This window comes from Sclerotinia sclerotiorum, genomic scaffold (genome assembly GCF_000146945.2).
Source record: "Sclerotinia sclerotiorum 1980 UF-70 scaffold_24 genomic scaffold, whole genome shotgun sequence".
Lineage (NCBI taxonomy): Eukaryota > Fungi > Ascomycota > Leotiomycetes > Helotiales > Sclerotiniaceae > Sclerotinia > Sclerotinia sclerotiorum.
In genome coordinates, this window is record NW_001820812.1 from 276,425 (window position 1) to 292,719 (window position 16,295).

General features: G+C 39.1%; 7 protein-coding genes across 7 annotated transcripts; 5 read left to right on the forward strand and 2 right to left on the reverse strand.

The window, feature by feature from the left end:
• Window positions 1-227: 227 nt before the first annotated feature.
• SS1G_13284 (hypothetical protein) lies at window positions 228-1,810 on the reverse strand (the record flags this gene model as incomplete). Its single annotated transcript, XM_001585718.1, has 3 exons — window positions 228-1,101; window positions 1,156-1,614; window positions 1,686-1,810. The coding sequence occupies 3 exons, from the start codon at window positions 1,808-1,810 to the stop codon at window positions 228-230; spliced, it is 1,458 nt and encodes a 485-aa protein (XP_001585768.1).
• A 5,903-nt stretch (window positions 1,811-7,713) lies between these two features.
• Window positions 7,714-7,920, forward strand: SS1G_13285 (predicted protein; the record flags this gene model as incomplete). Its single annotated transcript, XM_001585719.1, has 1 exon — window positions 7,714-7,920. One exon carries the CDS (start codon window positions 7,714-7,716, stop codon window positions 7,918-7,920), a length of 207 nt encoding a protein of 68 aa, XP_001585769.1.
• Window positions 7,921-11,234: 3,314 nt separating this feature from the next.
• Window positions 11,235-11,339, forward strand: SS1G_13286 (predicted protein; the record flags this gene model as incomplete). Its single annotated transcript, XM_001585720.1, has 1 exon — window positions 11,235-11,339. The coding sequence occupies one exon, from the start codon at window positions 11,235-11,237 to the stop codon at window positions 11,337-11,339; it is 105 nt and encodes a 34-aa protein (XP_001585770.1).
• Window positions 11,340-12,419: 1,080 nt separating this feature from the next.
• SS1G_13287 (predicted protein) lies at window positions 12,420-12,637 on the forward strand (the record flags this gene model as incomplete). The annotated part of the gene is made up of 2 exons (XM_001585721.1): window positions 12,420-12,477; window positions 12,555-12,637. 2 exons carry the CDS (start codon window positions 12,420-12,422, stop codon window positions 12,635-12,637), a joined length of 141 nt encoding a protein of 46 aa, XP_001585771.1.
• Window positions 12,638-12,904: 267 nt separating this feature from the next.
• Window positions 12,905-13,775, forward strand: SS1G_13288 (hypothetical protein; the record flags this gene model as incomplete). Its single annotated transcript, XM_001585722.1, has 2 exons — window positions 12,905-13,639; window positions 13,689-13,775. 2 exons carry the CDS (start codon window positions 12,905-12,907, stop codon window positions 13,773-13,775), a joined length of 822 nt encoding a protein of 273 aa, XP_001585772.1.
• A 255-nt stretch (window positions 13,776-14,030) lies between these two features.
• On the reverse strand, window positions 14,031-14,687 carry SS1G_13289 (hypothetical protein; the record flags this gene model as incomplete). The annotated part of the gene is made up of 1 exon (XM_001585723.1): window positions 14,031-14,687. The coding sequence occupies one exon, from the start codon at window positions 14,685-14,687 to the stop codon at window positions 14,031-14,033; it is 657 nt and encodes a 218-aa protein (XP_001585773.1).
• A 385-nt stretch (window positions 14,688-15,072) lies between these two features.
• SS1G_13290 (predicted protein) lies at window positions 15,073-15,543 on the forward strand (the record flags this gene model as incomplete). The annotated part of the gene is made up of 5 exons (XM_001585724.1): window positions 15,073-15,075; window positions 15,139-15,164; window positions 15,260-15,325; window positions 15,386-15,434; window positions 15,490-15,543. 5 exons carry the CDS (start codon window positions 15,073-15,075, stop codon window positions 15,541-15,543), a joined length of 198 nt encoding a protein of 65 aa, XP_001585774.1.
• Between the last annotated feature and the right edge of the window lie 752 nt (window positions 15,544-16,295).

The window sequence follows — 16,295 nt, forward strand, 5'->3', positions numbered from 1 at the left end:
ACGGTCAGATTAGCGATCACGGCAATACCTCACCGCCTTCTAACACCACTCATCTCAGGATGTCGACACAAGAAGCTATCTCATGTATTTGAGGCATTTTTTTTTTAGTTACATTGATTTCCTGATCAAAGTCGAACTCAATTAACCAGTGTATGTAAACTAACTCCAACCATCCAGAAATCCCGCCAATTTTCATCCAATTTCGTCCTTCTACCTAGAGTAAGCAACTACACCTCACAACTCCATGCTATATCCTTCATTCCTTCCCTCGGGATTATATCTACCATAAACCTCTTCTTCGGCGGAGCTATCTGCGTGGACATATTACTGAGATCTTGACCGGGGTCAGTCCATTCATCTCCATTAGGTATTATATCAAACCTCATAGCCAACATTGCTATGAATGCCGCCATCAGAGGTGTGACAAAAGCCTGACCTGGGCACTTATTGACTCCACCGCCAAATGCACGAAATGCATTTGCAGGAACTCTACTGCAAAAACGATCAGGTTGAAAAGAATCAGCCGTCTCTCCCCATGCGTTCTTGTCAAAGTGTAGTCTCCTGTTGGCAATGATCACCATGGAATCTTTCTTAAGGAGATATTGATCTCTTCCGACAAATGTGTCTTCCATGACTAGACGGGGACCAGTTCCTGTCGATCGGAATCTCAGGGTTTCTAGGATCATCGACGATATTATTGGTACTTGGTTTAGCTTTTCTAGGTTGATTTTACGGATAGTTCCCTGAGCTGATACCTCAGATGTTGTTATTCCCTCTACTTGAGTCCGTATTTTTTCAACGAGTTGTGCGTCAGAAAAAACGTGGAAGATTACCCAGAACGTCGTAGGAATTGTGTTTGATAGTACAGCGATATCATTGAGCGTCTCATGTTTCGCAAGGTCTTTGTGGCTGTCGTCCGTCTTATCCACTAGTAATTCGTATCTGTTTTTCATGAGCTCCGAGCCGGAAAGGTATGCACCGGTTGAGAAATATCGTCTAAACCCTTCCTCGACTGCATATCGACCGCGCAAAGCTTTGGTAGCTATAATGTTCGAAACGAAATCTGGTAGTAACAGATTCATTGAACCCTCTGAAAAGGACCTATATATGTCAGTGGTCATCCTTCCTATGGCCTGTGGCGTAATGTCGACTCACCAAAATCCTGCCTCCACGTTCGGATCTCGGTATGGATTTCCGTCTCCATACAAACTTTCTGTTGTTACGATGGTCAATTCGTGTCGTACCCACTCGAATAGATCGGTTCTGTTGTTTCTTGCCGGTGTTGCCTGATTATCTAGTCGATTCTTTGTGGCCAGCGCTGCGACCTGAAGCATTCTTTTCATGCCACCTAAAGGAGAGAGAGCTCCTTGGATTATTTTTATCCCTTTAATCATTAAACTTGAAGTATCAGAGCCAAAGAACACATTTGCCAGGAGCCTGTCTCTCCCCGACTCGCTCAAGCCGGCTAATTGTGCTGTGAATCGTCCTTCCAACTGCCAGAGTGAAATTGCTTTGTGTTTGCGGTGAAGATGTGACATTAAGTCAGGCGAAGCAATAACATGAATTTCTTGGCTAATCATGCTGAGTGAAAAGATTGGGAAGCCAAATTTTTGACTATGAAGATGCGAAAAACACTCCATTAGAACCTACTATCAACCCTGGAGTGTTTGTGGAACATATCTTACCTCAAAATGTTATAGTATTCGTTCTTGTACCATAAGACACCGATGATATGGCCGATGACTGGTATCTTTGGTTGAATGCGAACTGGTGCGCTCGAGACTCGTTTAATCTTGAGGGGAACGACCATGTGGATGCATAGTGCTATGACTATGAGAGCAAAGAGGAAACAAAGTCGGGCATTGTCCACCATATTTTCGATTGCGAGTTTGCCGGAAGACTTAATGCTTGCGTACGATACTAAAGAATGTGTGCAAAAGATAAAGTGGAAGTGAAAGCTGGGTAATAAGGACAATTCCTCTCAGAAGAAGCGTTTCAACAAAGCCTTGTGTTCAATGGACATCTAAAGAAGAGCTTCTCTTCAGCTTCAAAGAGCAGGTTGTTTGAAGGTGAGGCACCATACATTAGAGCTAAAGAAAGCCCAATATCACATTCATGTCACCCTATTGCCTACAACATCAGTTATCCAGCCAGTAGTATTGATATAAAGTCACACAACAAATTTTGAAGAAAAATTATTTTTCGAAATACACCCTTTTTATATCTCCATTACACTAAACAAATCAGCATCAATCGAATGCAATTGTTCCCAAAGAAATTGAACCAATAATTGTTGTGATACTGTTGTCGACATCCAAAACATATGAAATTTTCACCTCCTTTATCCCTTTATTACAAATGAAGAGAATTCAATAACAAAGACCACCCAATCGAACTTCCCAGAAATAATCTTAAACACTCTATATCAAGAAAACCACACTAAACAAACCTATAAAGAAAACAATAATCTATTATTCATTTTTTCCAATCTTATCCCTTTTCAATCCTTCAATTTTCAAATCCAATATAATATCTTGAACTTTAATGATCCATTCAAATCATTAATCAATCGCTCAACATTTTAATTCAATAACAAACAAAGACGATAACCCAATCACTCAGAGCCCCATATCAACTCACCAAAAGAAACTATCCAAAAAGCTAGAAATCTATTCATTCTAGTTGTCTCCCTAAAAGAGGATATCGAAGAACAATCGAAAGTCCTAGATTTAATCGAAATATTTTGTAAATATCTTAAAAAAGGAAAACTCACAAAAACCTCAAATATTATTACATTACAAATCTCTCATCTAGAAAATGCTATCAAACAGATCGAAAAGCAAGCCAACCACTTTTCAAATTTCCTCCAATATATAATCCCTCTTATAATAAATACCTTTAAAACCAAACCCAATTATACTATTTTTATCAAAACCTTAAAAGAATAAAACCTAATTACAAAAAGAAAACCTACAAAATAGAAAACTACAGAACAAAAAAAAAGAAATCTCAAACAAATAATTAATCCTTATCAAACCTTTTATTTATTAATTATATTTTTTTACATTATTAAATATAAAAAACAAAGTCAACAAAGCCTTTAAGAAAACAGAAATCAATAGATCAATTATCTCAGCTATTACTATTACAAAGAGTAACAATTTTATATTAATCATTAATAATTTTTTCAATATATAATTCCTGATCGAAAAGAAGGAGATCTGGGACAAAATCCTTGATGCCGAAAGAATACAAATCGATAAACCCTGGCATAAAGTCATCATTCACAAAATCCTAATTCAGGAATTCTCAGGTCTGAAAGGTATAGACCTAATCAAAGAGGAAGTCAACACCTTCAATCTAGGGCTCAGTATTATAAATACTTCTTATTGGTTTACTAATACCTTCAAGAAAGCCAAACAACAAGATGAAGCAATAGTTATTGCATTTGCTACACAAAAAAAAAGCATATATAGCTATTCAGAAAAGGCTATATATTGTAGGTATTAATGTTAGAATAGAAAGATTTTATTTATTTATTCCTTTATTTCAATATAATAGATATTAAGGATTTAGCTATAATGAATCATTTTGCAAAAAACCTTCAATTCGTAGACTTTGCAATAATAATCATGCTACAATCGGTTATTTCTGTATAATCTGCCAAGTAAAAGGCAAATCATATCAACATCTAAATGTCAAATGTGTTAATTGCAAAGGAGAATACAAAGCTAATTCGAAAGTATGTGAAGTATATCTATCAACCATCAAGAAATCCAACTAATGCTGCACAACAATACTCGCATTCTTCAAATCAATCTAAACAAGAGCCTTCAAACAATTGAAAATGCTTTTCAACTTGTTTTAGAACTCAAAATTGATTTTATAATCATTCAAGAACCCTGGATCCTTATGATTTTTGAAAAAGACTTCTCCTCAACCAGATCTATTGTCCACTCCAGCTTCTCTCAACTCCTCCCAAATAATCCTTCGAACCTGCGTCCCCGAACTATGATCTACATTTCAAAAGGATTCAAACCGCTAATAGCCTTAGCTCCCAACTCTCCAAATGATCCAGATATTCAAATTATTGATATCACTCAAGGAAACCATATAATACAACTCATCAATATCTACAATAAAGCGGACCAAGCCAAAGAAAAAGGCTATATTATCGAAAGATACCTTTTCAATACCCCTTTTATTCATTACATTATCCTTGTAGGAGATTTCAACTCTTATCACCCTTGATAGGACCCCTTCTCTAACAAAAGCTCAAATGCTGATCTACTCACCGAATGATTTGAGGATCACAATCTCATTCTATTTAACGAATCAGGTACAAGCATCTTTTATCGAACAAATATAACAAATCCAAGTGTCTTAAACCTTATTTTAGCTACAGATTCAGTATCTCCCTATATCACTGATTAGTAAGTTCCCTCTGATCTTGGATCAGATCACTTAAGTATTTTCTTTAAAGTAAAGAGCACTTCATCCCGTACAATGAACATAGCTCAACCAGCAAGATTCAACATAAAACTGGCGGATTAGGAAAAATTCGCGAATACCCTCAAATCGAAAATATCGATATCAACTATCTTAAATTCGAGTGAATACCTTAATATCGCTACCTTAGAATCCAATTCTCTTGATTCTCTTCTCGATAAGAGCCAATATATATAAGTATTGGATGATACTGCAAAAGAATTCACCCAAATAATCACTTATTCAGTTGAAACCAGTATACCGAGAATCAAGTCCACAAAAAGAGCTAAACCCTGATAGTCCTTAAAGCTGAAAGCCCTTCGAAAACGATTCTCTAATGCATTTGAGAACACCAAGCTTTACCCGAAAAACGATATATTCAAGAAAATCTATTAATCAGTTAAGAATCATTATTTCCAAGCTATTAAAACAGCAAAGAAAAACTATTGGAATGAGTTCCTTGAAAAAGAGGATACCCAATCTATATTCAAGGCAATATCATATACAAAAGATATACAAATCGAACGAATCCCGAATATTCGATCCAATCCCTCTAAACTAGAAAATTCTTTCGAGGGAAAATACTCTGCATTTAGATCGACCCTATTTCCTCCTCCTTTATTCACTTCATTGCCCAATTGGGAAAGCTATAAACAATCTAAGAAATGAGAATAGCCTGATCTTATAAAGAGCGAACTCCTAAACGTGTGCTTTGCAAAAATCAAAGGAAAGACCTCTGGCCCCGATGGGATTACTCAAGATATCATTATTCAAGTATACAAAGCAATACCAAAAGCATTCTTTACCCTTTTCAATCATCTTATCAACCTTTGTTATTATCCTTCTTGCTGGAAACAAGCCATTGAAGCGATACTCAAGAAACCTTCAAAATCAGACTACTCGGCCCCAAAAGCTTATAGAGTTATCGCCCTACTAAATTGCCTTAGCAAAATAAGTGAAAGAATTCTGGCTCAAAGGCTTAACTACTTAGTGGAGATTACACAATTACTTTATTACTCTTAAATGAATGAAAGAAAAAAGAAATCAGCTATCGATACAGCAATCTTACTCACTACCGAAATCGAAAGAAATTCAAGATCCAAAAAGAAAACCTCAACTCTTTTCCTGGATGTTAAAGGCGCCTTTGATCATATATCTATGAACAAATTATTAGATATCTGCAAGAATCTAAACCTTCTAACCAGCCTAATCGTCTGGATCTCATCTTTTTTGAAGGAAAGGCTACTCAAGCTCTCATTCGATGGCCAAATTGAAACTTTCAAACCGATCAATACTGGGATCCCCCAAGGCAGCTCTATTTCGCCAATTCTCTTCTTAATTTATATTCGAGATCTATTCTCAGCAAATTCAATCAAATATCTCTCATATATAGATAATATAGCTTTAACAACATTTTCAATATCCTGGAAAAAGAACATCATCTCCCTCGAAAGAGCAACTAAACAGATATATAATCTGGGCAAAGAAAATGCTATTCAATTTGATCTAGCGAAGACGGAACTAATACACTTCTCTATATCCAAAGATACGAAGACAGCCTCAATCAAGCTTCTGAACGAGGAGATAATTCAATTCTCAACACTAGTCAGATGACTAGACATATGGTTCGACCCTGGCCTCAGTTTCAAACAACATGTCACAATCCGAGCTACCCAGGCTAAAACCTCATTCTACCGAATAATTAGACTTGCTAATTCTGAAAAAGGCCTTAGTCCCAAGGCAATAAGACAGCTCTATATAGCATACATCACCAGTATAGCTGACTACAGTTCAATTTTATAGTGGAAAGGGCAAAACCAATTCAAGAAAATCCTTCAATCCTTGCAAAACCTCGCCCTTCGAAAAATCCTAGGTGTGTGAACGAAGTGAATGACTTCAATTCAATTACTACTGTAATAAAGAACTAAGCGAACGCGAAAGAGACTAGCTCTTTTAGTAAGTCTATATAAGACTTACCACTTTCAATATGTAGCTAGCTTTTTAGACAGAATACAATTAGACATACAGGACCTACATAATCCGTGGGTGCTACGTCTTCCGTATCCTTCTCGTACCAACACTAGGAGTATTCAAAACCTCACCAATAAAACCAATGGAAATAGAAGCCGCATTGTGCCCTCCAGAAGTACGGCTAAATGCTGGAATCAAACAATACGCATTTAGATTATTGAAAATCTCGCCTTCTCATCTTGTCAATTTAGTAGCTACAAAGCTGGCTACAGAAAAGGAGATTCAAGATGTAGTTGCAACCCCTCAAAGAAAGCAATTAAAACCTACTCAACTCGAAAAGATTAAAAATTCAATTCAGAAAGACTTCGATCCTCTCACTTTGGAAGGAATCCATCATTTCTACTTTCCTCCTTGAAAGAAAGAAGTTCCATATAAAGTCAATATCAGCAAATTAGGAAAAGAAGAAGCTGCGATAATTCACAATCTGGCTTTCAAATATAGGTGCAAAAATACCATTACAATATACACCGATGCCTCATCCACTTTAGAGGGAATAGGGATTGGAATCGGGATAGCGGTCATCTTACCAAATAGCCGAATTTCTCATCAAGAGACTATCAATATAGATGTGAATCAGCTTATCTATAATGAGGAGCTCCTAGGAGTTGTTAAAGCGATCGAATACACAAATTCAATAGCCCAACCAGGAAACAAGTTCAAGATATACTCAGATAATCAAGCAGGATTATTCCAATTGAAAACCCCCTCCGATTTACCTGGTCAATCATGTCAAATCAAAGCTATAAAAGCTGCGGAAGCTATTCAAAATAAAGGAGCCGAAATCTCTCTCAATTGGGTCCCTGGACATACATCTGTACAAGGAAATGAGCTAGCTGATTCTCTTACAAAAGAGGCGACCAAAATACCATCCTCATCTCACGAAACCAGTTATGCCTCCATTGGAATGGATATAAAAAGAATGAAATCAGAGAACTGGATAACTATCCTTAACACTAACAACTTTCATCAACCATCGTCAACATATTCAAGAAACTACCCCTGGAAGATCAGCTCAAAAATCAGAATTCCAGGAAACATTAAAAGAAGCACAATCTGTGCTCTGTTCCAATTCAAAATTGGACACGGATACTTCAAATCTTATTTGAAACGATTCGGTATCTCCTCTAATGACAATGTAGATGTGGGGGAAAGGAATCTCCTGATCATCTTCTGCTCAGTTGTCCTTTATATAAAATGACAAGGAAAACCCTCAATAAGGATAACCCCACAGTCCGACCTATTATGAAATATCTGCTTCATACTAAAGCAGGAATCATCAAGACCCTCGAATTTATCGAGGCGACGAGAATAGCCATCAGATCATGGCATCTCAATAGAATGCATGAAGAAGAAGAGGAAGAAGGCGGAGAAGAAGGGGGTGGACCGGAAGATTGTGATTGAATTGATCAGTTATGGCCAATTTGGTCAATTTGGTCAATTTGGTCAATTTGGGCAATCACCCCAATGTCAAATTTCATTTGTTATTCCTCTTACTTGAATACGAGAGTATCTGTAAGGCGGGCTTGGTTCCCTAGTATTAGTTTTCACTTCCCCCATTCAAACATTAGAAGATTGAGGCTTTCAATCTCCCCAACCTGTATTAGCTACGGTCGAATAAGGCCAGCCACCCTCCATTTACTATTGTTAGAAGCCTACAAAGCTCCTAGCCGTCTTAGATAGTCATAGACTCAGTGTAGACGTTAATTTAATCAATCAATCAATCAATCAATGTGTGATTCATATAAAAGCCTAATATAGTCTCAGTTCTGCCCTGTCAGCTTCCCACTATTCCCTGTGTAAGGTCATTCCTTTTAACATATAATAATAATTATATCAGTAAACAGAAAACAAGATGTTGATTCTTCATTCAAAAATAAATTTCAATAGTTCTTATTTGTAAAGTTTAGAAAGAGTATTTAATTATAATTAATTAAAAATGTAAATAAAGTTTTTACATTTTTTAATTTAAAAAATCTTTCAAAATTATAAAAAGTTAATTAAAAGAAACTTATATGTTAAAAGGAATGAACTTACACAGGGAATAGTGGGAAGCTGACAGGGCAGAACTGAGGCTATATTGGTCTTGTATATGAATCACACATTGTCTCTATTCTACAGAGAGCTTCTCAATCTAGTCCTAATAGGACTAGTGCCCTGTGCACGTGCTACGCAGGAACCATTCACTTTAACATTATATATCTTATATAGAAATATTCTAAAATAGATATTGAAAGAAAATTTGATATTTTTCATTAAATTATATTAGGTTTTTTAGTAAATTAACATTATAAAAAAATGAAAATAAAATATAGATTAAAAAAGAAATCTCTTGACAAAAAAAGTAAATATCTTAATAGAAAAGGAAAACAACTTGCTTAATTAAGAGGATAGAGATGAGATGAATAACATAAAGGAGAAAAAAGGAAAAGTCCGTGATACAAGCCGCAACACTGTAGACTCGTCGAAATAAATAAAAAGTTACGCAATGTTACGTGACGGTTGTTATCCCACTAGTGGCTCACGTGCACTAGCCCTGTATATAAAGACCTTCTTACTTAGAATCTTCTTAGTTCTTTAGTTTTAGATTCTAAGTAATTGAATTGACTCCGTTTACGACTTTTCCGTCACACGCAATAGGAAAGTCTAATTTCGTATTCGACCGACAACCACTTTCCTAGAAATCTCTCAGTCAGGAAACCAGAACCATTGCGCAAAGCCCCCAACACTTTCCCACCAAAATCCCAGAAACTAAACCCGTAATTATATCAATTAGCCCACGGTAAATTCCCAATTCTCAATTCCCAATCCACAGATAAGATCACCAAACGAACTTTCCACATTACACTCCAACCCCTATCCTCTACCCCTATTTCCATCTCCACCTGCATTTCTCTCCCCCTTATCTTTCAAACTTTTTTCCCTCTCACCATCAAAGTTCAATTCAAACTCAACCTTCCGATTCCCTCCCCAAAAGCAATCTCACAATCTGCACAAACTGATTCGGATGTCCAAACTTCCCATACTAATTCTTCTAGGCCGCGGGGACAGTTTAGGTAATTTGAGGTATTGTAGCCTAGGGATAGTAGTGTTAGAGTGGAGATTTTAGGATGCGGGTATGGTTTGGGAATTTGTTTTGATTTTTGTTGTTGATTGTGAAGATGGGTGTTGATAGAGGGTTCGGGGAGGAAAGGTTGGGATAGGGAGGGGAGGGGGGCGATGCAGTTATTCATGTGTGTATATATATGAGAGGAGCAACGAACCAGGACAAAAAGTAATTTCTTTAATAATGACATGTTTGGGTGGGTGTATTGGTTGAAGAGGGATGAATTGAGATTGGCAGTATCGAGAGGGAAAGGGATGAATATGGCGGATGCACATAATTTGTGCGGAAATCGGAGCTTGGAAAGAGGAGCGGGACAAAGGAGAATGCAGGTGGAAAGGAGGAAGACAGGGATAGGAACAATTGATTGAAGGTTTTGATGAGATGTGAGTTGTGGTAGGAAGCAAGCTAAGGAGGAAAAGTTCCGAGATTACCGGGTACGTAAATCTCCGTTTGGAAGAAGTCCGTAATTTTTCTGAAGTGGGAGAAACTGCTGTGTATGAATGGGGTGATATCGGATAAGTCCTTTCGATGCGGCGATGGCACTAGCTTCAAGGGATATAAAAGAATAGTTTTGAGAGCCCTGCTCGTCTCATGCACAGACTTTGAAGAATGAAGTTCAAATTAAGAGTTGATAGAATCGAATTAAGTAACAAGTGAAGCTTGAAATTGGTAAAACAGCAGAAAAGCTTTGTATTTCGCCTTAAGTATTCGATCCATATCGTATGTAGAAGATGTTATTACCAGGACTCGTCTGAACTTCATGCCTCATATAGTATGACCCAAAATCGGATCTTATTGGGAGCGAGGAACTAGAAATAGATTTTGTGGGGTTTGATCGATGTAAGCAAGGCTAGTACTAGGACTAGCTAGTCTACCGGTCATAGAAGGTCATGTCGCAATAATAATGAGGTGCAGCTTTTGATCATTTCTCGCGTGGCTTCGTGTGGGGTCTTGTTCTGCCTGTTGTTCCAACTGATGCAAGTCAGAGGTTATTGCTCATTGTGTCTCGGGAAGAAGCCGAGGAGGGGAACAAAATGTTTTCAAACGCTACTAGGAATGAGATGCGGTTTTGATCAGTTATCAACTTATCATAGAGTTTCATTCTTGCTGCCATATCATCCACCAACTTGGAAAAGCCTTTTTCCCATGTCTTGCAGGTAATTCGGAGACCTCAAAAGTGCTTCTAGCTTCTTTCTAGCTCTTTGGTATGCCGCTAGAACTGTCGTCCACCACTCATCAGAAGTAGCTGATCCCCTGCAATAAGAGCTTAACCTTCTTTGGGATCATAGTGCAGCCTTTGGTAATTGGATGTCTTGCTGTTTGTCTCGAATAAGCATGTAAAAAGAACGGCCCTTGGTAGTGTAGAAGAACATGTGCGCCACGTGTCGATTACTAGACCCTCACATCCACTCTTTGGGTCATTTTGTCATCTCCACTTCACCAACAGGGTTGAGAATGGGTAGAATAAGGACGCTAGATCCGTGCTTCCAGTATTCTGGCCGTTCCATGTACGGCATATCAACGGTGTCGAGTGGATTGTCGGTAATGAGTCGAATGACCTTCACTTCCAGCTTTGTGGTTGTTTCATGATATAATACCTCCTCCATCAATAATGGCAAGCTTATTGTGGAGAGTGGATCAATCAACAGGCAATGCGCGGCTCAGTGGTGTCATTTTGGAGATAACGACGTACGATTGTGGGTATTTCTGCGTGTAAAAGCGATGCAAGACATTTGAGGTAGATGGAAGCTTGGTCGTCTCGCGGGCATACCTCAGATTTTCTCTCTAATTTCGATCTACAGGCAACCACGACTTGGGCTGCTCGTCTGCACGTAATAGTATGCTACATCATAACTTCAATGTTTGAAGACATGTTGAACACCCATACTCTCATCCTACTGGAAATTTATATTTGTTTCATGTCACGGAAAACAGGTCTGAGGGCTCGGCCTCGTAGCCAATATTGGGACTATTTCGATATCCACCTATATGATGACATATACATTCATACCAAACTGGTAAATTACACCATAAACCATTAATTTATATAGACAAAAATAACTTCCCGCCAGCACTCTCAAAGAACATTCCACACTGTCCTCAAAATCACCAAAACACCAATTAAAAAAATTACACTTAAAATGTATTAGAACGTTGCAATAAACTGTAGCCCAAGGATATCATCCCAAAAATAGAAGTTTTAAAATATTGTTCACAAAAAAAGTATATAAGTGACAAATTTTCGTGTAACCACCAATAAAAGGGGGAGGATTTTCATGCTCTACTTGGAGCGAGATAACTCATGAATTATTGGACATCCATTAACATTTTGACGCAGATCGATGCTTGTCGCAGCTATTATAAGATCTTACATCTCAATACAATAAATTTATACACATCCTGAAAGGGAATCGGTACCGGCAATCTTACTTAGATTTGTGATGAGGCTCACTTGACTGGTGGTGGAATAATCATACTTGAATTTAGTACACGGTGGTATTCATAACTAAAACTGCACTACAGTGATAAACAGAGGAAAAATGGCCGGTTTTAAATTCACTTCTGCAAAGAAATGACTTGCATCAATGTTTGTGACCATCAATTAACATCATGAATCTAACAGAAAATCCTTTAGTCAAGTCGATCACTTCGCTTACCTAATCTCGATCCCACTTTTCTCAAACGGCAACATCCTCCTAATCTTTACATCACTACTTTCTGCTTAAGAACTCCTAGATACTCTCTGGATATTCTCAAGTATACGTAGAGTGCGTACATACCATAAGAAATCGCAAAAATGGGAAGTATGGGATCCGAAGCGCAGAGAATAAATGTTTGGTTGGATTGCGATCCAGGTACGTAAAATCAAACAAAATCAAATCAAAAACCACCGCGACATCGAAATTCTCCGCTTGCTAACACTCCTGCATAGGCCACGATGTAAGTTTTATATCTTCGTATCTGTTTGGAGATATGCATGTTGAAAGTGTCTTATATTCGTCATCTGGAGGCTAAAGCTAGGTAGCTGTGCATTATGCAAGATGCAAAGGATTTGGAAATCATGGAGTCACATGATCTATCCTCGTGGCATCAAAAGTTATCCAGGAAGATAGAATTTGTTGAGGATGAGATGAAGGAGAATAGCTAAATAATAAATAGGATGCATTTGCCATTCTTCTCTCCGCCTACCATCCCTCTCTAAACCTCCTCGGTATCTCCACCGTCCACGGGAACTCCTCTATAAATCATACTACCTACAATGCGACCTCTCTTCTTACAGCCATGTCCGCAACCCATATCCCGGTCTACCGGGGTTCTGGAGTCGGATTAGTACGTCCCGCTGTTCATGCTCCTGCTATCCATGGGGAATCTGGGTTGGAAGGAACAAATCTTTTACCGATACCTGCGAAAGGACCTGTTGATGAGTCGGCTATCGATGCAATGGCTAAAGCATTATTAGCTACGCCACCCGGCTCGGCATGGGTAGTTGCTACGGGTGCGTTGACGAATATTGCCTTATGCTTTCAAAAATTTGAGGCATTAGCTTCGCATATCAAGGGATTAAGTATCATGGGTGGCTCCGTCGGAAACGATTTCACAAACGCAGTTTTAGGGCGAGTAGACCACAAAGAACGGATAGGAAATTGGAGTATCTGGGCCGAATTCAACATCTTAGTTGATCCCGAAGCTGCGGCATTCATATTCGAACACGAGGTTTTAAAGAAGAAGGCTGTGCTTATTCCACTGGATATTACGCATCAGGTATTGGCCACAAAGGAGGTGCAGGAGATGTTGAAGTGTGGAAAGGATGGGGGAGAGAAGAGTACGCTGAGGACGATGTTGGTGGAGTTGCTTATGTTTTTTGCAGCTACTTATGATAGGGTTTTTGGGATGAGTGATGGGCCGCCTTTGCATGATCCGCTTGCCGTAGCGGTTATTATGGATGGAATTTTGGGTGCCGAGATTCCTTTCTATGATTTTGAGGAGGGAGGCAAGAGGGAGAGATTCGAGGTTAAGGTGGTTACTGAGGGTAGTCATGACGATGCTCAGAAAGGGTCGGAAACAGGTAGAACTATTGTCAAACTACTCCCTGAAGGGGAGGAGGGTGTTAAGATTCCAAGAAGCTTGGATATTAAGAGATTTTGGGACGTAGTGGAAGATTGTCTATCTAGAGCTGATGCCGCAAACAAGGCGAACGGAATTGTTTAGAAAGAATTCTATAGAAATAGAAAAATAGAAATCTCTATCTTCATAAGTTTTACGTCGTGATCATGAGATCTGTCTACCCATATTGTACAACTCCCGATGCGCTTAAGCGCCAAAAATGCCACCCATTGTCCATCCCTACATTCAGACATAACGCCGTTCGTAAAATGATGTTGCTCAAACCGAAACCAAACAATCAAAATCACTCCTTCGTATCCTCCAAAGATAACGTCTCTGCCGCTGCCGCAATATCTTTCACATCATCCTTGGCCTTCGGCTCGCCATCAGCGTCAAAACCAAGCAGATCCAATTCCCTAATCAACTCATTAATCTTAATAACCTTCGCAAATTGCTCCGGCAGCAATTTTGCACCATCCTGCTGACTTTTCTCCTTCAGATCCTTAGCCTGCTTTAACTTCTTCTTCAGATTCCTTGCTTTCTTTTCTCTCTCTGCCTCGGGATCAACCTCTTCCTTCTTTTCAACCTCAACATCCTTTTTCCCGTCCCTCCAATTATCAGCCTGACTTCCTTTCACTTCACCACTCCCTTCTTTGGAATTCTCAGCAGCTTTCTTTCTCGCTTCTCTCCTCTTTGCATTTTTGTTGCTGGCTGCAGATCCCGCGGTACTGGTATCATCCTTTAGACCCTCTGCGCCGGGTGGCCCTCTGCTACCACGATTCTTCCATGTTTCTGCGGTGCGGTTTTTGTATACTTCGACATCCTCGGGCGGTTTGTATCCTGGACGGATTTTGATTTCTTTTCGTTTTGTGCCGTCGGCGCGGGTTGATGAGGGGATATGACGATCGCCTGTTTGAGTTTCGACGATACCGGCTTTGGAGGGAGTGGGTACGGAGGGCATTTTTTAGATTGAGGGACGGCGCCCTTTGTGAATGGTTCTAGAATTTGTGTTATAACAATATCTATAGGTGCATAGATACGCTGATTCAATCTGTCCAATTCAAAAAAGGGTGGAGGATTCAAGTACGTGTAAACTTGAACTTTAACTTTGCTTGAACGGTCAAAATTCATGAGGCTGTCACACGTAAAGTGTTAACCAATTGAAAGAGAGTACAGATGAACGACTTCGACCAATCAAAAGCGAGTCGATATGACCATCGGGATTTTACGTTGTTTTGTGCCGGGGAAGCCAAAATTCGTCCGATTGCCTACAACTTCAATTCTAGGAATCATTTCACTCGATAAGCTGTCCCTACCGATCTGCGAAAAGAACTGATTAATTCGCCATGGTATGTTTACAAGATGAGCTATCCTTAAAGCTGCCAGAGCTTTGCTGATACACACAATCGTAGCCTTCCGCAAGCCGTCCTCTTTACAAGTTAGTTGCCCTCCCTCGATGCGCCCACCACGACATAACTACTATTGGCGGAAAGACATGAGGAAATAGAAGGGCTAATGATTGTTGGAATTTAGCTTTCTCTTCCGAAAGAACTACGTGTTCCTCGGTGCCGTGTTCGCTTCTGCCTTTGGATTCGAAATGTATGTTTCCTTGGATACTCGGAATGTATGGAAAGGAAATAGGGAACTAATGCATGATAGGGCATATGATTCAATCACAGATAGAGTTTGGGATTCTATAAACAAGGGCGTAAGTTATTCTACCAGGGGATATAGGAAGGAAATGTGCTGATGGATATGCATAGCGTCAATGGAAAGACATCCGTTCGAGATATGTTGAGGCTGCGGACGACGAATAGGTGGTCTATGGGACAGGAAAATGCTAGGAGAGTGAATAGGCGCTTCATGGGGACAGGGGATGTTAGAGGAAAGAATCGCGGCGTCAGTATTGGGCAGGGCGCTTTCATGGAAGTGTATAAAAGACATTCGAGATTGTAGCACTGTTCAGGCATAAAAGCAAGATTACAAAGACCAGTACTGCGATGACATTATCTCCGACTATCCTCCATACTGTTTGTTGGAATTAAAGGGTTGAATATATGTGAGAATCGGCAGTCACAAAGATTTGCGGCAATTAGAGGTTTTGATACTTGTGAATGTTATGTCAGGGAGTTTGGCAGGAGGTGGATTTCAACTTTGATTTTCTGGCATCCATTCATACTTCAGAAATTTAAGAAGAATCTTTTATTTGCATCTAACGTTGAACCCAAGTTCAACTAGTGAACCTAACTTCAATTCTAGAAATTGACACCTTATTCAAGCCCGACGGATCATTCAATTGTGGATTGTCAGTTCAGACATCAGGTGTTGGGTTGTTGGCCCTTGATCTTTGTGGGAGCTCATGAAACGGGAATCTTCCCCGCCACAGTCTATTCATCTTCCACAAGTAAAACAAAACCTTTACATGATTACACATCTAGGCGCAGAGGAGTCATATTGTGCAGTATAAATCAGAGTTTATCTATCTTTCAATATAGTTTACTGTTCAGTATTCAAGCCTAAGGAGTTTCGATTTTATTTCCATTTCCAACCCTTCGCCTCACCTCAATTG